At 52.4% G+C, this 19994-nt stretch overlaps 11 protein-coding genes and 2 non-coding genes across 13 annotated transcripts; 6 read left to right on the forward strand and 7 right to left on the reverse strand.

The window, feature by feature from the left end:
- Positions 1-34: 34 nt before the first annotated feature.
- On the forward strand, positions 35-796 carry BJX67DRAFT_340346 (uncharacterized protein). Its single transcript, XM_071027784.1, has 3 exons — positions 35-162; positions 246-318; positions 385-796. Exons 1-3 carry the CDS (start codon positions 108-110, stop codon positions 485-487), a joined length of 231 nt encoding a protein of 76 aa, XP_070891762.1. The 5' UTR covers positions 35-107; the 3' UTR covers positions 488-796.
- BJX67DRAFT_18253 (uncharacterized protein) lies at positions 353-913 on the forward strand. Its single transcript, XM_071025203.1, has one exon. The coding sequence runs from the start codon at positions 513-515 to the stop codon at positions 801-803; it is 291 nt and encodes a 96-aa protein (XP_070891763.1). The 5' UTR covers positions 353-512; the 3' UTR covers positions 804-913.
- On the reverse strand, positions 914-2483 carry BJX67DRAFT_18262 (PAPA-1-like domain-containing protein). The gene is made up of 3 exons (XM_071025205.1): positions 1515-2483; positions 1346-1452; positions 914-1278 (listed from the first exon to the last, which is right to left on the reverse strand). Exons 1-3 carry the CDS (start codon positions 2356-2358, stop codon positions 1024-1026), a joined length of 1206 nt encoding a protein of 401 aa, XP_070891764.1. The 5' UTR covers positions 2359-2483; the 3' UTR covers positions 914-1023.
- BJX67DRAFT_18249 (uncharacterized protein) lies at positions 2484-3364 on the forward strand. Its single transcript, XM_071025201.1, has one exon. The coding sequence runs from the start codon at positions 2609-2611 to the stop codon at positions 3134-3136; it is 528 nt and encodes a 175-aa protein (XP_070891765.1). The 5' UTR covers positions 2484-2608; the 3' UTR covers positions 3137-3364.
- Positions 3365-3471: 107 nt separating this feature from the next.
- On the reverse strand, positions 3472-3545 carry BJX67DRAFT_t5. Its single transcript has one exon. It is a non-coding gene; the product is annotated as a tRNA-Asn (tRNA).
- An 824-nt stretch (positions 3546-4369) lies between these two features.
- BJX67DRAFT_18283 (peroxisomal membrane protein PEX14) lies at positions 4370-6251 on the forward strand. The gene has a single exon (XM_071025210.1). It carries the CDS (start codon positions 4761-4763, stop codon positions 5973-5975), a length of 1215 nt encoding a protein of 404 aa, XP_070891766.1. The 5' UTR covers positions 4370-4760; the 3' UTR covers positions 5976-6251.
- Positions 4461-4545, reverse strand: BJX67DRAFT_t4. Its single transcript has one exon. It is a non-coding gene; the product is annotated as a tRNA-Asn (tRNA).
- On the reverse strand, positions 6252-10909 carry sec31 (putative protein transport protein (SEC31)). The gene is made up of 8 exons (XM_071025209.1): positions 10497-10909; positions 10301-10417; positions 10144-10249; positions 9857-10090; positions 9722-9808; positions 6983-9671; positions 6637-6935; positions 6252-6572 (listed from the first exon to the last, which is right to left on the reverse strand). The coding sequence occupies exons 1-8, from the start codon at positions 10703-10705 to the stop codon at positions 6528-6530; spliced, it is 3786 nt and encodes a 1261-aa protein (XP_070891767.1). The 5' UTR covers positions 10706-10909; the 3' UTR covers positions 6252-6527.
- Positions 10910-11071: 162 nt separating this feature from the next.
- BJX67DRAFT_340353 (RNA-binding protein) lies at positions 11072-12191 on the forward strand. Its single transcript, XM_071027785.1, has 2 exons — positions 11072-11430; positions 11489-12191. Exons 1-2 carry the CDS (start codon positions 11110-11112, stop codon positions 11621-11623), a joined length of 456 nt encoding a protein of 151 aa, XP_070891768.1. The 5' UTR covers positions 11072-11109; the 3' UTR covers positions 11624-12191.
- On the reverse strand, positions 11890-12466 carry BJX67DRAFT_376580 (uncharacterized protein; the record flags this gene model as incomplete). The annotated part of the gene is made up of 5 exons (XM_071031906.1): positions 11890-11989; positions 12095-12107; positions 12170-12232; positions 12318-12333; positions 12407-12466. 5 exons carry the CDS (start codon positions 12464-12466, stop codon positions 11890-11892), a joined length of 252 nt encoding a protein of 83 aa, XP_070891769.1.
- A 224-nt stretch (positions 12467-12690) lies between these two features.
- On the forward strand, positions 12691-13640 carry BJX67DRAFT_340357 (cytochrome c oxidase subunit VIb). Its single transcript, XM_071027786.1, has 5 exons — positions 12691-12855; positions 13036-13066; positions 13121-13202; positions 13262-13325; positions 13394-13640. The coding sequence occupies exons 1-5, from the start codon at positions 12789-12791 to the stop codon at positions 13426-13428; spliced, it is 279 nt and encodes a 92-aa protein (XP_070891770.1). The 5' UTR covers positions 12691-12788; the 3' UTR covers positions 13429-13640.
- Positions 13641-14317: 677 nt separating this feature from the next.
- On the reverse strand, positions 14318-17813 carry BJX67DRAFT_369309 (putative phenylalanyl-tRNA synthetase alpha subunit; the record flags this gene model as incomplete). The annotated part of the gene is made up of 5 exons (XM_071030746.1): positions 14318-15022; positions 15094-15192; positions 15290-15424; positions 16296-17632; positions 17747-17813. 5 exons carry the CDS (start codon positions 17811-17813, stop codon positions 14318-14320), a joined length of 2343 nt encoding a protein of 780 aa, XP_070891771.1.
- A 238-nt stretch (positions 17814-18051) lies between these two features.
- On the reverse strand, positions 18052-19511 carry grpE (mitochondrial nucleotide exchange factor MGE1). The gene is made up of 3 exons (XM_071027787.1): positions 19146-19511; positions 18628-19056; positions 18052-18571 (listed from the first exon to the last, which is right to left on the reverse strand). The coding sequence occupies exons 1-3, from the start codon at positions 19428-19430 to the stop codon at positions 18539-18541; spliced, it is 747 nt and encodes a 248-aa protein (XP_070891772.1). The 5' UTR covers positions 19431-19511; the 3' UTR covers positions 18052-18538.
- Between the last annotated feature and the right edge of the window lie 483 nt (positions 19512-19994).

Consider the following 19994-nt stretch of genomic DNA (forward strand, 5'->3'; position numbering starts at 1 on the left):
TGGCGATGCTGCCGCAGCCCACCCAAGGCCCGACCTCCACTAGAACTCTCGTCTTCTGCTCTCGTGACAGCTGGTTCCTCTCTCGATAATTCTTCCATCTCGTCACCATGAGTCGAAATTTCATTCCAGCAGTCCTGGCTATCGGGATGGGGATTGCGACGGGTGAGTCCTGGTCCTGGATGTTCTGGACACTGTGCCCACACGCAAGCATCGAACCGTGTTAACAGTTGGACTTTTTTGCGCAGGTTACTATACCTTCCAACCCGCGCTGAGGGATCTCCAGGACGAGGGCGAGAAGGGTAGCGCTCCACAGCTTGGGTATGTCGGTCGATCCCGCTCCCATCCGCGCGCGATAGTCATGCTAACGACACCGAATGGAATAAGCCAAAGTCAATCTGCGACGCAACAGCAGTCCCAGAGCCAGAAGAGTGCGCCCTCTCCGACGTCTCCCGCTCCTCCAAGCTCGAACGATGGTAGCGCGAAGTGACTGATCCTTTCACCTGCTCCAATGGATGTTGAGGATACGCGGATACGCCGAAAGCAAGCACACCGCGGCGGTTGATTATCGAGCTTCAGAGTCGTCCTTCAGGGCCGTCTTGGAGAGCAGGGAAAGGCGCTTTCGAAGAGGCCTATTGCTCTTCGATATTCTACCCGGACAATGGAGCTTCCCAGCAATTTGGGGGTTCCAATTTACGGGCATACTCGTCCGTGTTAAGCGGCGCCCAGTGAGATGGCCGCCAGTAGCAACCAAAGCTAGGAGCTGCGTTGGAACTGCCTGTCAGGCAAATAACAAGACAGTCTGATTCCCCCTTGTTACTTCGTCAATATCATATACCCTGCCTGTATTAATACATTTGGGCACGCAAACCCTAAAGATAGTATCTCGATATTCCGTTGCCGTCTACAAACTCCTTTTCCAAGTGCGAATGAACAAGTAAACCTGCTATCACCGCATCCCAAGACCAATACGCCTGAATCATAGAAACTGCTTCTGAGCACCCTCCAACGCCCCCAGTTCGAAATTTAGACTTCCTCGACAAGTTTCCTTGGCGCCCCTCCGAAGACATGCCCCGCGGGAGTGCCGATCCATTCTTCGGGTACACCAAGTCGGCTACCACCACTGCCACTGACCCATCTCACCATGGTGGGATCTACAGCCTCAACATCTGGGGCCGCTGACTCTTGATCCGCAGCAGCATTTTCGGCCGCTTCGGCAGCTGGGATACGACCACGTCGTTTTGGCGCCTGCTTCCGGAGAAGCCTGTTGATTGTGTCCATCTATAGCGTGTTAGCACCTCTACAAGTGTTGTAGATAAGAATCAATAAAACTGCTCGAAATACATGCCTTTTCTTCTTCGTTCCGCTTTTCGCTCAGGTTCTTTCGGCGTCGGGCCATCTCAGCACGGCGCATTGCTCGCTCTTCCGCCGTCAGGTGCTTCTTTATTTGGGGTTCTAAACCGGGTCAGATTTGCCAGCCAAACATAGAATGCGTACACCGGGGAGAAGGATCTAACCCATCGGGAGTTGTAAGAAGTCATTTCCGAGAGAGCCCCTCTGGCGTTTGGTGAGTTTGCTCAAATCACCGGCAGTTGGTGTCCCATCATCGCTCAGATCGAGGTCCTCCTCTTCGTCTTCGTCCTCGTCCGGCTCTTCTCCGTCATTCAGAGTAATCGTCACGCCTTCGTCTTGGTCATCGGCTTCGCCCTCCGCATCGGTATCTGGTTCAGAGAGCTCCTCTTCATCTTCTTCGTCCTCGTCCTCAAGCTCCATTTCTTTGACTTCCACGCTCTTCGGCGGTTTTCCGCTAGACGCTGAAACCATACCAGCCTTCGCACGCCTCTTTGATACGGGTGGCTGGGGAGGAACATCTTCCATGTCCACATCGCCATCGGCATCTTCGTCTGCGTCTACATCATCATCTTCGTCGTCCTCTTCTTCTTCTTCAAGCTCGCCAATCGCATCCTCGTCATCAACCTCATCCTCTTCCTGGTCTTCCATGTCTTCCTCTTCCTCTTCTTCGCTGGTGTCTACCTCCACCAGCCTCTTCTTGGACCGGCTAGTTCGGGGGCCAGTAACAATGGGATTATCAGTAAAGACATTGTGCGAGCGCCTCGATGCTGCAGTCGCTCTTGAACTGCCGCTAGTCGCTTCGCGGAGTTTGTTTGACGGCATCCTGACCGTTAGATGAATTGATCGTTTGATACCCTCAGGAGACTCTGACGGCCTCCGAACAACTGTCACTGAGGGCAGCGATGCGACAGAACGAGAATATCGAGTTGACCTGGTGATGGTGTTAGAATCCATTATCGGTGGATCGTCCCGCGCCGTGCGGGCACGGAGTGAGCGCCGTAAGGCCATAATTTCAGTGTCGCTCAAAGCGAGAAAAGGAAGTCAAGTGTCAAGGGAGTCTATGGGATAGAGGGGTGTGGGAGGGGCCAATCCAACAGCAGGAAATTTTCGAACGCAAACAAAGACTGGGGAATTTGCGGAGAGGGGGAGCAACTGCGCAGGTCGGATGAAGGAAAGTTGGACGGCTGGGGCGAGGTTCCAGTTATATCGCCGCTATTAGAGAACAGCTCGACTTGGGTCATCGGCGCAGTGAAGATGCATGCACACTTCCAAGGCCGACCTAACACCGCCATCCGCAGCTAACAAAAGCAGGAAGATGCAATCCGGGAAGCCACAGGATATGGGGCCCCTATCTGTCGCGTTGTTCTTACGCCACTGGGACGCCAGACACCAGCATCGAAGTTGGGGCCAATGGGAGCATTCTCACCCGGTTGGAACCCCAGGTGGTGAGCAACGCATAGCCTTTGCTGCAGTCCCCAACTTGGTGCGGTTGAATTCTGGCGAGGACCGGACAAATCGGGACTACCTCGACAGTTGGACGGGATCAGGCAAGGAGGGTGGGGAGGAAAGTCAAGAAAAGGCGCAGAAATCATCCGCGACCATTCGGGGACGGGCAATCATCCATGATGTCTCGCAGAAGAAGAGAACAATACGAGAGAAGGGGCAAGGACGACTCACAAAGATGAGAGAGCTATCAAGTCCGATGGTTGGACCGAATGAACCGTCGCGTTTGATGTTTGAGCAGAATTCCCGTCCGGGTCTGGAGCAAGATGCAGTGCGACCCTGATCCCGGGCCACCAGAAGCGAATAATAGTACAGATCAAAAAGAATCCTTCTTCGAAAGGTTGGCTACAGGTCTTTTTGTTCCTGTTGGATGGCGATCAGAAGTCCCCGTTCTGCCAGGCGGTGTACATACATACATCGCCCCCCCCATCAGTCTTGTCCCTTGTTTCGTTCAGAAAAAGGAACTTGGAAGCTACCACATGCATCTACTCCCTAAGGGAGGTCCAAGACGTCTCTCTATCCCCAGTAGCGGAGAACTACAAACATCAAGACCTTGCATCAGGATCATCGGGATCGATTCAGTTTCCAAAATAAGGAAAAATAAGCAAAAATAACAGACGTCCCGGGCAAGGATCGAACTTGCAACCTCAAGATTAACAGTCTTACGCGCTAGCCAATTGCGCCACCGAGACTCGGTCAATATTTTTCAGAGGACAGATTTGACTCTGTTAAGACGAAGCACTTGACACATACAAAACAGCCAACCCCAATAATTTCTTCCGTAGAACAGCGGTTCCTCTGGGTACGACTGGCACTGGAGGCCGGATGAATCATGTCTCAATTAGAGCAACTGCCCACTATGGAAGTTGCCAGGCCGTCTCACAGCACTTCGGGACCAAGTCCCTGCGGACATTCTGGAGATACTCTCACTCCCTTTTTCTCTTTTTACTCCACCCCCAACTCAACGAGGAACCACTTGGGAACCTCTGTCTCGCCTGCTCTCATACTTGACCTGGATTTCGGGAATGACTCGTTATACCGCCCGGTCCCGCGTCTTTACCATCCACCATACGGGTTCACTGCGGCTGTGGTGGAAAGGCCATGCATTGCTGCCCAGATCGATTGACTCTACAATACATCGAGATATCTTTCCTTCTCTTTTAGGGCCAGGCATGGAAATAGGGCTGCCTATATACCTGGACCCTCACACAACCTGCTTGACCTAAACCACTGGAGACCCAGAGTCGGCACATTCATCCACTGGCTTGCAAGAGTTGAGGTTAGTGGCGAATACCCATGCCATAGGCTTGCGCAGATGGGGAGTCGCAGCCAAGCCCTAGAATCGAAAACGAGGTGAAGCCAGACACACCAGTGGCTTTGAAAGAGTTCCTCTTCACTGGTGATCTTGGAGATGAAAGATGATATGATCTACGAAGCTTTCTCCCAATAGGGTCGAGGTTTCACCATAACTTATCACCAAGTTCGGGTCTTTCACATATTGACCTAGGTATATCACATCAAAGTTCTCAAGTTCAACACGGCCAACAAACAAATACTTAATAATCGTCCCGGTCAAATTCTCACTTCGTATGAGAATCAAAAAGAATCGTCCCCGGTCAGGATCGAACTGACGACCTTACGGTATCAGCCAAGTTAACAGCCGTATGCGCTAACCAGCTACGCCACGGAGACAAGTCGACGGTTTCCGGCGCGGAATTTTGTTGCCAGAAGCGCAAGGCAGCCCTGCCCGAGGATTCTAAAGCCAGAGTGCCGAGGTAAACCCACGTGGACCCAGCAACAGCAGCTCTCCGATCCATCGTTGCCGCCGACCCTTCGCTTTCTCCTTTCACTCGTCTTTCGGTCTCGTCGCTGCTCGCCCTTTTCTATTCGAAATCGACGGCGCCAACATGCCCGACTCAGACTCCAAACGCTCAATTCCGCTATGGCAACAGCAGAACGCCACTACATCTCCGACGTCCGATGACAAGGGCGCCGGGAAGGATACCGGTCAGTCAACACTGCTCGAGCAGGCTTCGAAATTCCTCCAAGATGACTCCATCCGTGACGCTCCAACAGACCGAAAGATTGCCTTCCTAGAATCTAAAGGTCTCTCAGCGTCCGAAATCGACAGCCTTCTCGGTGTATCACGGAACCCTGGGGCCAGTACCAGCGGCGACAACAACGGCTCAGCCGAGGAGAACAATGCCACAGCAACTCCAAGCACAGAGCCCTCAAACAAAGCTTCCCATCCATCTCCCTCAAGCTCGAATCAGCCAACCCCGACGGCAGCCCCCAATGTTCCTCCCATCATCACCTACCCCGAGTTTCTCCTGCACCAATCTAAACCCCCACCACTCGTCACCCTCCGCAGCGTCCTCTACACCCTCTACGGTGCTGCAGGCCTTGGAGCAACATTTTACACAGCAAGCGAATACATCGTAAAGCCAATGCTTGCAAGCCTCACCGATGCACGGCACGACCTGGCCAACACAGCAGAAGCAAACCTGAAAAAGCTCAACGAGAAACTAGAACAAAACGTCTCCCAAATTCCACCTAGCCTTGTCTCCAATAAATCCACCATATCCCCCCCCCGTGACATCTCAGACGAGGAAGATACTGAGTCTATAACCTCTGATCCGACAGAGCTCTTCCACCGCGACATCGGCACCCAGACATCCCAAGACCTCGCTAACCCCCCTCCGTCCACCTCAACCGACACCCAAGAACAACCCGCACCCTCAACCCCAGCAACGGTCGTCACAACACACCAGGAACGCCTCGAATCAATCGGCTCCCACCTGCGCGACCTCGCAGACACCCAATCCCAATCCAGCACCCTCTACGACACAACGAGGAGCCGGATCAGCGATCTCCAGCGATACCTCGACAACCTCACCTACAGCAAGAGCTCGTTCCCCTACAGCGCGACAACGGGATACGGCATGTATAGCACCCCCGGCCTAGACCCTGGTAGCGGAGCCATGACGGGTGTCGGGAAGAGCGAGGAGGATGCAATCTCGAGCTTTAGGGCTGAGATTCGTGGGGTGAAGGGGGCCTTGCTCAGTGCGAGGAATTTTCCGTCTGGGCGTGGTGGTGGGTTAAGGTCTTCGGTCGTTCGGTGATGTGGCTGATAGTCATCAAATCGATCTAGATGGTGAGGGAGTGCTCTCTAGACACCCATGAGAAACTTTTTTGTTTTCTTCTTTTAATCTTGAGCGGCGTTACTCTCCTTGATTTTTCGGCTCGGTGTCGCTCTGTAATTTATTGATGTTCCGACTAGTCCACACTGTATGTTTGTGGGGATCGATGGTTGCGTATGAAAATGTCATGGACCGGTCCTTCCCCAATATATATTCCTAGCCCACCTGGGTCCAACCTCACCTACCAGCTTACTTTTATCTCTACTCAAGCGTAACCGACGGGAAGACCGAACAAAGAAGAAAACAAAACGTTAATGTAACATTGACAATCGAAGAGAAAGTAGGAAATAACATGAGAATACCAACTCAAATCCTTGTAGCGGTTAAGGAGGCTGTATACGTAACGAAGGGGGCCGCATCCAGGTCTAACGGTCCTCTCGCATTTTTCGGACACCCATCGAACCTCCGTACATATGCCCGTCCGAGCTCATATCAAACACTAGTTTCCGTACAATTGAGACTGGTATACACAATCTATGGGGTTACCTTGCTCATGCTAATGAGACGTTTCACACCGACCTAGAACAAAAGTTGATTTAGTATAAAAGCCTAACCAAATCATAGACGGAGGAAAGGAGCTTACCATCCAGTTACCGCACTCGTCATTCCTGTTCGTCATGATATCGACGTGGATCGTGCGAGCGGTCTCATAGTCACGTGCCTCGATAGCGCGGGCGAGCTGTACCATATCCTGGACTGTGTTTGGCTTAAGGAGGTCTTCATTGTTCAAATGATCGAACAGGAAGTTCAATCTCCGTTCGGCATCATCGACCTGTGCTTTGAAGCTGGACGGGGCCCGGGCTTTGACACGCTGCATGTCCTCCAAGAGAATTTGGAAGATGGGCAGGGCGTCGGCGGGGATGTGGGAGCGGTCTCCGGGCGCTGTTCATAATTAGAAGAGCTAAAGTAAAAGACAGATAGCTACTTACGATATCTGGGTGGCGCAGGAGCGGCCTTTTTCACGGAAGAGGCAGTGCTTGGTCGAGAGCCTGGGCCTTGAGGTGGAGCTTGTTGTACTTGCGGTTGTACGGGAGGTGGCGTGCTGGGGGCATATGGATTGGCTGCCACGGGTTGCGCGGGAGGCGGCGGAGCATAGGGAGAAGCCGCTGCCTGTGGAGGTGGAGGAACGGGAGCCCGGGTCTGCAGCTGGGGGCTAGCTGCCTGGGCCGCCGGGCTTGGAGCGTACCGGTTAGATGGTGGGGGAATCGAGGACGGTGCATTGTAAGGAGAGGGTCCACGCGGTATTGAAGCGGGAGGTGCCATTTTAGTTGGAGGAGACTGTGGCAAAGTGGCGTAGGGGTTCGCTGGGGGTGGAGGAGCCGAGCCCAATGGTGCCTGGCCTCCTGAAGGGGGCGAGGTCATCCGCGGTGGCGGAGGAACGCCCCTTGGTGGAGGTGGGACGGACGGTGTCCGCTGGGGGCCAGGGCCTGGAGGGGGAGGGCCGTGAGTAGCAGGAGGAGACTGGTTCGGGAAGGGCGAGGCGATGGGTGCAGTGGATGCAGGGGTTCCTCTACGTGATGTGGGAGGCTTGCTAAAACCCTCAGGCAAGTCATTCCATGCGGGTAGATTTGTGGCGGTAGTGTAAGTGGTAATAGTCGCAGGAGATTGATTGGAAGCGCGAGGAGGAGGAGGAACAGTGCCACTCATTGGAGGGGGAGGGGCGCCGAACGACTGCTGCCGAGGTTGATACCCTGTGGGAGGAGCATAACTGCCACCCGCTGGTGCGTAGGGGTTTGTGGGCTGCGACGTGGCCGCGGTGGGTGGAGCATAGGGGTTTGCAGGTGCTGTGGGAGGAGCGTAGGGGTTGGCAGCGGGACCGGGCGCAGGAGGAGCATAAGACGTTGGAGTCGCGGACCTTACCCCTGCGGAGAAGCTTGTTGGAGGTTGATATGTGGTTGATTGCGGAAGAGGCTTGCTTGCGGTTGTCCTGGTGCCAGCTGTGGTAGCTTGGGCTTTGGTAGTTGGCTGCCTCGTTGCCAGCTTGATCCGGTTCCTTGCAATCTCGGCTTCGGGATGCTTCTCTGGGACAAGGTCGAGGTATTTTTGTGCAACTTGCAAGCGACCATGAGTCGCAACAACATCAGCATACTCGATGTACTTGTCATACAGAACGCTGAGTTTCCAGTCGGAGTCCTTGGTACGCTCCGTATCATGGAACTTGGTGACTTGACGGAAGATTGTCACCCTCTCGATCAATGACTGCAGAGCGCGGACATGGATCGAGAAGCTAGAATCGTCCGTAGCCGTCTCGATAGCCGCCTGCTCGCCCTCGCGTAATTCCTCAATCCAAATCGCGACCACCTTCTCCAATTTAGAGCCCGCAAGGAAACAGAAAGAGGCATCCTTGCGGGCGGCCTTGTCACCCGTGCTTCGGATCTGCTCTTCTAGACGGTCACCAAGAGCATCGCAGAGGTCGGCGAACTCCTTGTCCTCGGCGAACGTGCACAGTGCCACCATGACTTCCTTCCAGTTGGACAATTCAGCATTGTATACAATATCCCAAAGGTTCTTGCCAACGACGGAAGCGAGCAAGCGGACGTAGTTCGGACTATTCGTTTGCTTTGAGAAGTAGTGCTCCTGCGCCTTCGCGATGCACTTTTGGCCTCCGCAGATGGCGATCATAAATGCATCGGAGAGACGGTCCTCCTGGAGAGCGATCTCAAGAGCCTTCTCGAAGTCCCCGAGAAGCAGAGCCCTGGTGATGCTTTTGTCGGCTTCAGACTCTGAGCCGTTGAAGATCTGGAACGGGTTGTTGGTCTTTGCGCCTTTGGAGGCGGCCAGGTCTGACAGGAAGTTGTCGTCCTCAGGACTCGCGTCAAACATCGATTGTAGACGCTTGTGCTTCTTTGCTCCCGACCTGCGGGATTCTTTGGGTGGCGACTCTCCGTTGATTTCCTCTTCTTTGCTTAGACCTAGTTTAGCCAGTCCCTCCGACACCTCGTCGGCTTGGTCGTTGAACCCGAGATATGCGACTAGACCCTTCCGGGGGTTCTCCGAGAGTAGAGCCTCGATGACCTTCCAGTCAGCTTTTTCTTCCTCGGTAGCAGCGTCAGCGGCCCTAGTTTCGCAGATACTCTTGAGATCGCCTTCCTTAAGAGCGTTCTCAAAAGTCTCGGTAGACTTTCCGACTGCCTCATCAACCTCAAATGGAGTAATTTTAATCTTTGAGGCACGCCCACCCTTCTCCGCCAAGCCGATAGAAACCACACGCCCACCAAAGCCGAAGACAGCACCACACGGCCGCTCGAGCCACTTCGGGGCCTTTTGGAGCGAGAAACTGGAGATTTGCGGCTGAGTCGACGCCTTTGCGAAAAAGTCCTCTCCGTCGAGTGCTTGGTTCTGGTCCGCGACGGTCTTAGCAGTTTCCGTGCTGGTGTTCTGAAGAGTTTGGATCGATATCCTGCCGTCGAACGAAGCTGTAGCAAAGAAGTTCGGGTTGTGGGGGTTCCATCGGGTCTGGAACGTCCAGTTTGTGACGACAGGGAATTCACCATACGCAACGCCACTCTGCGGATCCCAACAGAGCGTACGGTTATCCTTTCCGGAAGAAAGAAGTAGAGCGGGATCTTGAGCACACCAAGAAAGTGACAACACACCAGCTTCGTGTCCGCGGAGAGTCTAGATATCATTAGAGAAATAAAGGGGTGATAAATGGCGGTGTTACTCACTCTCTCCGGTGCGTGAGAATTCCGTAGATCCCAGACGTTAATGATGGGATCCGATTCAAGTGGTGTAGCTGTAACGAGCTTGGTTGACTACCTTTCGTTAGTATCACATAACCGAGGAGGGGTAGGGCGTCCAACCTTCTCAGGATCCCAAGCGACAGCGCTGACAGCTTTCCGGCCCATATTATTGAGGGTTAGACTCTCTTTCTTAGACTTGACATCCCATACGGTGACAAAACCCGCGCTGCTACCAGTGACCAGAATGTGCGGCACCTTCTTGTTCCAATCTAAGCATTCGATATCGTCGGCGCGGGCAGTGGTGCTTCCAAGTCGGTAGGGGTTCTCAATATTATTGAGGTCGGAGATGTACAGCTTTCCCGGAACATTAGCATTTGTCCAAGTCCGTTGAGAGTTCAATCGCCAACCTCTCCCTTGGCGCCACCTGTGGCAAGTAAGTTCGAATGTTTGGGATTGAATTGCAGAGCCTTGATGGCCCCTGAATGTTTCGAGGTCCTCGAGATCACCGCATCGCTTCGGGAAATCAGCAACAATTACCGCCGTAATTCCTTTATAACTACTAACCTTGCTCCACTCAGTAGTTTATCGGCATCCCATAAATCGAGAGATCCGCTCTCAAGACCGCCGGCAATTATTCCGCGGGAGTTATCGTCGGATTCCGTCCAGGCGAGGTCGTTGAAGCTGCATTCGAAAGCGTTCGTCAGTAATCACCATAATAATAATAAGATGAATATAGACCGGTAGTATTGTGTAAACGTACCCCGAATCCGTATCAATCCTAGCTACAGGCTGCAGCTCCGCACCGACATCATTGTTACTCAGGCCCAAATCCCAAACCTCAAGGCATGTCTCATTTGAGAAATCGGCGTCAACAGCACCAGCGCGCGTTCCGGTAGCAATCAATGGCGACGCGGCCCCGGGGGACCAGGCAAACGTGGCCGTCCGGGGGATCTCCCTCAGACGCACCATGCTGAGGGTAGGGAGCTGTTGTGTGGGGGGTTATAGATAGGGAGGAAAGGCCGTTCAGATCGAATATAAAGAGGCGCGGTAAAGCGTAAACAGGATAAACAGATTATCCAACAACTAGTCTCCCCTCTCTAGTCGAGAATCGAGGGGTGCAGAGGAAATATTAGGAAGGGAGAGGCTATCGGAATCGTTCTGGCTGGGCTCAGTCTGGGTGCTGGCCTTCCCGCTCAATCGTCCAAGCCAAGTGGCCCTTTGGGGGGTCACTTTGGCCTAAACCCGTTTCGGAGCTCGCCAAAACATCTGCCGAGAGATGAACACGTGATGGCACCAGATGATGAGCAAAGAAGCTTCTTTTTGTCGCAGCATTGAACCATCAGTTTGCCTATCTAAAAGTTCATCTCCCTACAATGAGCGAAAAGACCCGTTTAAAGTGTACGGTCTACGTCGGAGGCCTCGACCAAACGGCGACCGTCCAGACTCTGGCCGAGGCATTCGTGCCCTTTGGAGAGGTCGTTGATATTACGCTTCCGAAACCTGACCTGCCCGACTCCAACGAGCTCCATCGCGGATTTGGATATGTGGAGTTTGACCTACCAGAGGATGCGAAAGAAGCAATCGACAACATGGATGGTAGTGAACTGTACGGACGCACGATAAAAGTGGCGGCCGCCAAGCCGCAGAAGGAGAGTAACGAAGGCCTCGGAAGCAAAACAGCTATTTGGGAACAGGTACGCCAATGGCCCGGAATTTGATTTAGCGACTATCCCTTTTAACTATGTATTACAGGAAGGCTACTTGTCCAAGTACGCCGTGAGCGAGGAAGACAAGCTTGCGGCTGAAGGAATGACGGATGGCGAGGCTTCGCAAGACCCAATGCGACGGCTAGAAGAGCTGGACGTCGCCGGCCCAAAACCTGAATGATCTTTGAGCGTGCTTTAGCTACGAATCGGGAAAAAGTCGAGAACCAGGTGACAGTAATATTGCACAATATTGCTTCATCAGAACTCCTTGTTCAAAGCAGTACTATATACACGCGCTCCAACCCCCGGCCTGAGATTTCCGGAGACATCACTTTTTACCGCCTCCCGCGGCATCAAGTTGCCCGTGGATAATACAGATCGCCAATACAGAAAGAACAGGAAGGGTCGGATCGGCCATTTCATAGAATCACATTGTGATGGTACAATCTAGTGCTCGCGGTCCTCGGGACGGTTGCGGCCAAGACGCAGGGTCTTGTCGGTCATGAGCTTGTTCGCGCTGGAGTAGATAGCGGCTGCGATGGCGACACTGGGGTCGGGATGTTAGTGAGAGACAAGGGCTCGGTTTTTGGGAGATGGGGTTGGAGATCGTCATGTGCAGGAATGAAAGCTATGTGTTGGGGAATCAGCGTACCCAAGGACAACGCCTGTAGATAATTAGCACTACTCCGCTCTAAGAGGACAATGGAATTGCTGGAGGATGGCATACCGAGAGGAATCAACTCCGGGGGAATCTTCTTAAGAGTACGCAGGCGCTGAGAAATGGTGTGAGCTAGTGGATGTCGTTAGTGTGATGCCCGACAGCCCAATTGAATCCATATATCAATCGACGATAGCAGGTCTCGCGGGAGTCGTACCGCTTTGGGGTTCCTTCTACATCGTCCGGTTAGCACCCGCCAAGTCTTTTTTTCACCTCATTCAACGCCAGGGATAGCCGAGAACTTACGGGAGTAGCGAAAGCATAGCGCCGGGTGGGCTGCATTCCCAATAGACGAGAGGGGTGCATGGTGGAAGACGGGGCAGCAGAATGCTGGTGGTAATTACAGACGAGGAGAGAGTATAGGATGAGGAGGTCGAGGTTCGGGATGTGGTGACGGAACGGTCGAAAGCCACTTGACGGCTTCGGGTTGGTGTTTAGGAAATCTCAGCCTGTGAGTGGCTCGTTTACCTGGGCGGTCACGCCCGGCATGGGATTTCACGGGTTGTTCCACCCTCACCACCACCACGGACCTCACCTCTCCTACCTGGTTCTCTCCACCTCCACGTCGCCCTCTCGCTATTCAAATACCCCGAGACAAGGCTTATTTAATTGAAGATACGCCGTCAAAATGGGTGCCATTCCTGAAGCCGACCCCGACGAGCCCGTCGAGACCAAGCCCTTCAAGTTCGTGACTGGTGAGTTTCTTCTGCCGAGCTCAATTCATGCTCTTGCGCTGCGATTAAGGATCAATTGCTGACCTCTTCTAGCTGGTACGTAGCTAACAAATATCCGAGTCGACCCAATCGCATTTTGTACCTTTCTGCTGCACATCCTCGATCCCTGGAGCTGACAATCGCTCGGTTACCCGTTTCTAGGCTATGACGCCCGTTTCCCTCAGCAAAACCAGTACGATCTCTTCCTGAAGCTCGTCTGCCTCCGGAGGTTAACAAGAATTCACAGGACCAAGCACTGCTGGCAAAACTACGTCGACTACTACAAGTGCGTGACCGCCAAGGGTGAAGACTTCCGCCCATGCCGCCAGGTATATCCGCACAACAGGGCCATCAAACACTCAAGAACCCAGCCTAATTCGCGTCACAGTTCTACTACGCCTACCGTTCCCTCTGCCCCAAGACCTGGACGGACCGATGGGACACCCAGCGTGGTACGTCTCTATCCCTTCTCCCTCCCCCTTCTCACGCAAAACATCATACTCATGAATAAACGTTGCAGAGGCCGGCAACTTCCCCGCCCGCCTGGACCGGTAGATTAGATCTGTACTAGAATTCCAGCGGTGATTGAAGCCAAGCTTGCAAATGCGTTGTTATATTTGTCAATGCCAACATGTACTCTACCTGATCAGCGGGGATACGATACAGCATCTTCCGCGTCCTTTTTCCTTGGGCTCGTTGGAGATGGATGTATATAGCCTCGCCGTAGTTTGAACAACTATGCACACTGTGTTGAATATCTTCTACAATTTATACCCGTAACCAAAATACTCCTAGGAATACCGTTCTCGCGACTCTCGCGACTCTCCCACTGAACCCCTCCTCCCCACAAAATATATCTGGTAACTACAACTCAATCCAATCCTATCTATTTATTCTCTTCTATTAAAGAAAAAGAAAAGCAACCAAATCGCCGTATATACACCAAGGCAAGACAGAGTATCCTTTAAAAAGAAGCAGAACAAGCCACCCACGCACTCTATTTTCGGGTTATCCCATTTAATCGAATCCAATCACGGTCACAAATGCAGAGGTACAGGCAAAGGGTCTAATCTGGAATAGTCTCGGGTATGTTTCGACAGATATCTGCGAGAGAGAGAGAGAGAGAGAGAAAGAGAGGAATGAAAGTGTGAGGCGTGGGAGGGTGGAGGGTAGGGTAAGGCTGTAGGGCGTGGTATATTGGTGCTTCGGTAAGGTGTGGCACCTTAGGAACTGGGCCATATGGTCAGAATGCGGCCCGGCTCATCCCCCGATAAATTCTGTGTTAAAGGATGAGGGTGCTTCGTAGTAAAAGCGAAGTAGGGGAAAGCATAGGTGGGCGAATTGAAATCTAAAAAGATCCAAAATGTGCAAACGTATATGCTGTGTATATGCGCGTAGGTGACGGGGTGAGAAAAAGGGCGGAGTGGTAAGCTGGATAGCGACGTTATAACTTTCCGCCACCCTGGGGAATCCCCTTCAGGAAGCGGTAGAGCTTCTTATGTTCCTCGAGGAAGATGAATGTGGCGATGGTATGTGGTCCCAGGCGAATGAAACTGGGTACCCAGCCGCGAAAGGCCCAAGCGAAGCCCTCTTTCCGGATGATCTCACGCAGAAGGCCTACAATGCCGTGCCCACGGCTCTCCGCAGGTGAGGCACTCATCACTCGGGTCTTGATAACGTCCACGGGGCTGCACACCGTGGTTGCGACGAAACCTGCCAAGAGTGAGGCAGTGAAGTGTGTTGCGAGGCTGTCAGACATCCTGAATTTTTCGAGACACATGCGCTTGAAGACGTCGTAGGAGACGAGCTGAGAGGAAGTCATCAAGACAGCGCGCGTGGAGTTAGGCCATACGCCACGGAAGAGACTTGAAAAGCCCTCCGTGCGTGTCATCTGGACAAGACCGTGGAATGCATGGCGGTAGTTGCGCCGTTGCGCGGGAGGAAGCGCGGCATCGGATTGCATGCGTACGTTTAGCACATCTGCTGGATTCCCCGCGATCCCGCCGATTATACCCGATGTGCATGCCATACCAAGCAGAGTGATGAACCCGGGAGGTGACGATGGTTTGGTGAAGCGGGATTTAAGCTCCTCGTAGATTCCGAATCGAGTTGTGGAATACGTGATCTGGCGCAAAAGGGCAGCAGATAACTGGATCAGGTGTAGAAGTGAGCCCAGAACTTTGCTAATTTCGTTTGCCTCAACCCAAGGTGTCAACATACCCCATTGTATAAACCGAAAATTCCATTATTCCTTAAGATGTGCGCAAATGTCCCCAACATTGTCGAGGGCGCCCCAGGGGCCCGTGTCTGTAAGCGGACCTATACCGTTCAATCTTAGTTTCCAAAGCATAGCGCGATAAAATGTGAAAGGGAGAGATATACCTTGACTAAAGTTCCACACATTAGTCCAAATTACCATTATCAACCTTAAAAAATCAAGAAGGAAAATCTCACCAAGATCCAGCGGATGCGTCACGGTAGCCGCAAAGCATGACGCAGAACCACCAAACCAGAAGGGATAATGCACCTTCTTCATCACCAGCGCATCGACCTGTGAGGAGTGCGACATCTTCAGCTTCGCGGTGCTTGCCATCGTCGACCGGAGAACAGGGACATTACAGCTCGGAGAGAGCGGAGGAGCCGGGGGGGGGGGAGGAGCGAAGTTGGGGTTGTTGGAGCTGCAGGAAGCAAGTTGGAGATGGAAATAAATTTAACGAGCAGCACGGAGATAGATCAAGGCTCCGAAGGCCTGCGCCATCGGAAATCCAGCACGAGTGGCCAATCAGCGGCTCGGGTCGCGCTTCACAACGGCGTGCGGCGGTCCACTGGCGGCCATGCGGCAATTCTCGGTAATTGTTCACCTAAAAATATGTGATCATTAATATTTCACTCCACTGCCAAGATTCACATTACCATCGACTGCTGGGCCATTGTTAGTGGTTTGCTTGAGTACAGGAACTATAATATGCTTCAAAAGTCATGTTTCTTGTCTACTAGGGCTTAATTGCTTATTATTCTATATAAAATTAAACACCTGTTTGCAGCTCGATTGAGACAAGCAGACTTTTATCATTTGTTCAGATATATTCATACTAGATAGCCTGAATGCTTGCCAGAGACGCTCAGTTCCAGAAATAATATACACAACTTGTAATACTAGATGAAACTTACAGAGGGCCCCAGTTAAGGGGTAGGGGCTTCGATAATCTATCCATGCAAGTGTCTTGGCGGTGGTCGCGGAGAAGACTCATCCAGTGTTTGTTGGTGAAGGCGATTTCGAGAATGACTGTAAAGTATGGCCGGAAACGAGGATTAAGGTTGGGATATCGTACAATTGCATCCAGCTACCCGTATAATACAAGTATGTGTACATAATCTATAGGGACCCTCAATCATCGTAGCTCAACACCTAGATGACCGACAAGCTTCTGCCGCACTTCTTCATGAAGATCGTTCGTCTCCTCATTTGTCAATGTGCGCTCCAAACTCCGGTAGTTGATGCGATAGCACATGCTCTTACGTGCTGTCTTGGGGTGTGTGAATTCATCAATCAGCTTAACATCCTCAACGAGGTCGCCGCCAACACTACGCACGATCTCCATGATATCGTTCTCGTGGACCGGCACCGCGCCGCCAGCCGCACTCCCGCCACTGACAGCCGCAGACGGGAGCCAGAACGCGACATCCTTGTAGCAGGCAGGGTGCTTAGAGAATGGTTCGAAGCGGGTGATCTGACCCGCCTTGAACTGGGAGAGGAATCGTTCGTCCTTTGACCAGAATAGCCGGATGTCGGGGATGTTGAAGAGGAGCATCGCGATGCGCTCGAGACCTAAGCCAAAAGCCCACCCTACACGGTTGGGCACGTCCGAGTTAATAAGAAGCTCCTGCTTGACCACTCCGCATCCCAGAATCTCAAGCCAATCGCCCTGCCAAAACACTTCAAGCTCCCACGATGGGCTAGTAAAGGGAAAATAGGCCTCAATCCATCGGACCTTCAGGGGTTCTGCTTCCACACCTTCCGCGGCGGCAGCAGCCTTCTGGGCCTCGCTGAAGACCTTGATGACCATTCTTTCCAGTGACCGCTTGAGATGCGCGGCGATAGCCTCAACTTCCTCCTCGCTATGGTGCTCGGCCTGGAGCGGGTTCCGCTGCGGATGAATAGTAGGATTCGGGTCTTCAACCGGGACATCATGGGACGGAATGGTGCTGAGATCTTTCATGATCGCGGCCGCTGTCTGACTCGAGTACTTCAGGGGATCTTCGCTAGGTCGTTTCCACAGCATTGCACCTTCCATCTGGTGGAACACCGGGTAGTGGCTCCGATCAATCTCATCTCTTCGGTAGACATCAGCGACAACCGTATACCCAACTTCCTCTGGACGCGCCGTCTCATTGCGGTTGATCTGCTGGAAATAAGCCTGCTGATGGGCGCTCGTATGCGTTCGTAGAACGGTCTTGTCATTGAGGTAATATGTATCCGTGCGACTCCGGCCGGGATGGTCTGCGGGGAAACCGAGGACGTCGAAATTCTGGGCCGTCGTCACGATTGGGTCCGTCTCGGAGTAGTTGCCGTATCTCGGGCCAGGGAACTGGCTCTCAATGAGCTTGCGAGTGATCGCGAGCGGGTGATTTTCATCGAGGTAGAGTCGGCGGCCGATATGGGAGAGAATCGTCTCGGGGGTGTTTGTCCAGTTGTCGATGCGGTAGGTTTTACCCTCCACTGTCAATGATCTGGGAAATGCCGAAGATGTCGCGGCACCTCTTGGCTTTTCTGAGGTATCTTGTGTCCGGCGCACAGCTGTCGAGCTCCACCCTCGACGTTCGACGGTTTGGGCTTTTGGGAGGCGGGCGAAGGGAGCGCGAACGGTGCTACGAGCTGAGGGAACTGACCATCCTCCGCTACCAAGGCGTAGTGCCCTGCTCGTAGCAAGTAGACGCATTTCCAAAATCCGGGGTAATCGCAACGGGAGTCGACGGTCTGTTTCTGGGTCGGTTGATTGGGTCCTGATGCTAAACAAATGTTCCCTCGGAACGGATCAACTATTTAGTGGAGAGAACTACACTGGACGCAAAATGCTCTCGCAGATGGACGGTTGTTATTTCCATCCTTTAGTTGTTGTTAACTACTGCTCTGCTCAGGGATCGGCCTATTTTCACTGTGCTAGGAATTGGATAAGATTTGCGAACATGGCCAGTGTCTGTATTAATTCTATGACCGATAATTGCATCGCCAAAGTGCCGCCAGAGCAACCAGGGGAAAGAGAGATGAATAGAAACATGATCAATGCAATGAGCATCTGAACCATATCCGTGCCAATGCGCTTTTTGATACACGATGACTTTTCCGAGACGTGAAAAAAGACACCAATCCAGTCATCGTGATAGTTATACATAGAGGGGAGGTTGTGAGAGGAACGCCGTAATGAAAAATGCCCAGAGAAAACAAGAAGACAGTCCAGACGCCTCCAGTCATACGAAAAAGTGTATCATACAAATGCGACCATACACAAAATAGACGACCATCCAAAAAGCATACAACTAGAGAATCGCGAATTGTGAGCGGGTTGAAAGAGGTAAGGAATCTCTCAAGGTGAATAGACAAAAGTATATATTGTACAGAGAAAATAGGCGAGGGCGGGCTGTCGAGGCTCTCACGCCTCGAGGCTTAGTTGTTCTTCACAACACCGACCTTGGCAGCCTATACAGACAGAATTAGTATGCGGTCCATGGGCGGTCGATAGAGATGCTACTCACCCTTAAAACACGACCGTTGAGCAAGAATCCCTTGCTTTGGGTGTACATGATCTCTCCATCTTCCCGGCCTTCGGCCTTGGCCATGAACGTGGCCTCATGACGGTTGGGGTCGAACTTCTGGGGTTTTCCATCCTCGGTGGGCTCGCCGGGGTCGAATCGTTGCAATCCATGCTTCTGCAGGGTGTTCATCAAGATGTTCTGCGTCATCTTCAGGCCATCGACAAGGTCTAGAAGGTCCTTGTTCTCTTCGGTCTTCGCAGCGCCGAGCTTGTCGGAGGGGACTGCGAGGAGAGCACGGTCAAAGTTGTCAATACTTTCAAGAAGGTCGACGGCGAAGCGCTGAATGGCGAAGTTGCGTGCATTTTCCATGTCCCGCTTGGTACGCTCCTGGAGGTTGAGGAAGTCTGCAACAGAGCGGACATATTTGTCCTATTTGTAAATTGATCAGATTTATGTCCATTCGTCTGCAGAAATGCATATTGGAGCCCATTAATGAGGGCAAGATTAAACAAGCGTACCTTAAGCTCGACAACTTCCTTTTTCTTCTCTTCTAGCTCCTTTGCGATCGGATCTTCCGCGGGTTCTGACGATTCCGTTTCGTCCTCCTTCTGTTGCTTTTCTCCATTTTCAGTCTTATTCTCTGTGGAGTAGCTCCGGGGTGTAGGGCCGCGAGCGAAGGGACGGAGGAGCTGTGGTTGGAGTTGCGACGTCCGGGGGATGGTGAATCGTGATGTGGATGCGGAACGGACGGAAAGTAAAGATCGGGAGGCTTGAGCCTGTCTAATGAGAGCTCTCTTAAACATGATGACTGGCTGGGAGGAATCAAGAGTTATTCAGATCCTAGTAAATGGGTGAAAATACAGTGGTGCTGGAACGAAAGAGACTAGCCATTCTCTCAGAAAATCTGAACTTTCGGAGCTTCGGCGTCACCTGACCGCCTTGTGGAGGAGGAAAAACGTCTGACCGAACTATACGCAAAAGTGCCTTGATTCCAATAGGAAGTAGAGCTATTAGATTACTCCGGAGTAGATATATAAATTTAATTGGTATCTGAAGATACTATAAATGTTGAGCTCTAGAAAACTGTGGTTGTATAACATATCGCCAAAGGGATCCAAAATCATGACTCTGCCTCACGCACACGCTAGCACGTGGCTGATCGTTTGCTCAATGCACGGGTGAGCGGTCATGGAAACCTGAATATCGAGAGTCTCTGGGCATTTGAATATGGCAGCTCTTGCGTAGAAAATGAGTTTTCCTTGCAATGGATGGGGAGTTGACCCATGACGAGCTGGCAACGCCCAGGCTGGTATCAATGGTGGGGGATATCTGGCCGGAGGAACTCTACCCCTCTTCTCTGGCTCTGT

Source organism: Aspergillus lucknowensis (genome assembly GCF_044049455.1).
Source record: "Aspergillus lucknowensis strain CBS 449.75 chromosome Unknown BJX67scaffold_1, whole genome shotgun sequence".
Lineage (NCBI taxonomy): Eukaryota > Fungi > Ascomycota > Eurotiomycetes > Eurotiales > Aspergillaceae > Aspergillus > Aspergillus lucknowensis.

Bases quoted from the DNA above. Each gene is read 5' to 3' on its own strand.
- BJX67DRAFT_340346 (XM_071027784.1), top strand. From the start codon at position 108: ATGAGTCGAAATTTCATTCCAGCAGTCCTGGCTATCGGGATGGGGATT. The intron at 163-245 runs GTGAGTCCTGGT...TTTTTTGCGCAG, and splicing joins CGGGATGGGGATTGCGACGG to GTTACTATACCTTCCAACCC. The intron at 319-384 runs GTATGTCGGTCG...GAATGGAATAAG, and splicing joins GGTAGCGCTCCACAGCTTGG to CCAAAGTCAATCTGCGACGC.
- BJX67DRAFT_18253 (XM_071025203.1), top strand. From the start codon at position 513: ATGTTGAGGATACGCGGATACGCCGAAAGCAAGCACACCGCGGCGGTT.
- BJX67DRAFT_18262 (XM_071025205.1), bottom strand. From the start codon at position 2,358: ATGGCCTTACGGCGCTCACTCCGTGCCCGCACGGCGCGGGACGATCCA. The intron at 1,453-1,514 runs GTTAGATCCTTC...GACCCGGTTTAG, and splicing joins CTTCTTACAACTCCCGATGG to AACCCCAAATAAAGAAGCAC. The intron at 1,279-1,345 runs GCATGTATTTCG...AACACGCTATAG, and splicing joins AGCGGAACGAAGAAGAAAAG to ATGGACACAATCAACAGGCT.
- BJX67DRAFT_18249 (XM_071025201.1), top strand. From the start codon at position 2,609: ATGCACACTTCCAAGGCCGACCTAACACCGCCATCCGCAGCTAACAAA.
- BJX67DRAFT_18283 (XM_071025210.1), top strand. From the start codon at position 4,761: ATGCCCGACTCAGACTCCAAACGCTCAATTCCGCTATGGCAACAGCAG.
- sec31 (XM_071025209.1), bottom strand. From the start codon at position 10,705: ATGGTGCGTCTGAGGGAGATCCCCCGGACGGCCACGTTTGCCTGGTCC. The intron at 10,418-10,496 runs GTACGTTTACAC...TTTCGAATGCAG, and splicing joins AGGATTGATACGGATTCGGG to CTTCAACGACCTCGCCTGGA. The intron at 10,250-10,300 runs GTTAGTAGTTAT...GATTTCCCGAAG, and splicing joins AAACTACTGAGTGGAGCAAG to CGATGCGGTGATCTCGAGGA.
- BJX67DRAFT_340353 (XM_071027785.1), top strand. From the start codon at position 11,110: ATGAGCGAAAAGACCCGTTTAAAGTGTACGGTCTACGTCGGAGGCCTC. The intron at 11,431-11,488 runs GTACGCCAATGG...TATGTATTACAG, and splicing joins AAACAGCTATTTGGGAACAG to GAAGGCTACTTGTCCAAGTA.
- BJX67DRAFT_340357 (XM_071027786.1), top strand. From the start codon at position 12,789: ATGGGTGCCATTCCTGAAGCCGACCCCGACGAGCCCGTCGAGACCAAG. The intron at 12,856-13,035 runs GTGAGTTTCTTC...ACCCGTTTCTAG, and splicing joins GCCCTTCAAGTTCGTGACTG to GCTATGACGCCCGTTTCCCT. The intron at 13,067-13,120 runs GTACGATCTCTT...AAGAATTCACAG, and splicing joins CGTTTCCCTCAGCAAAACCA to GACCAAGCACTGCTGGCAAA.
- grpE (XM_071027787.1), bottom strand. From the start codon at position 19,430: ATGTTTAAGAGAGCTCTCATTAGACAGGCTCAAGCCTCCCGATCTTTA. The intron at 19,057-19,145 runs GTACGCTTGTTT...ATTTACAAATAG, and splicing joins AGGAAGTTGTCGAGCTTAAG to GACAAATATGTCCGCTCTGT. The intron at 18,572-18,627 runs GTGAGTAGCATC...CTGTCTGTATAG, and splicing joins TCAACGGTCGTGTTTTAAGG to GCTGCCAAGGTCGGTGTTGT.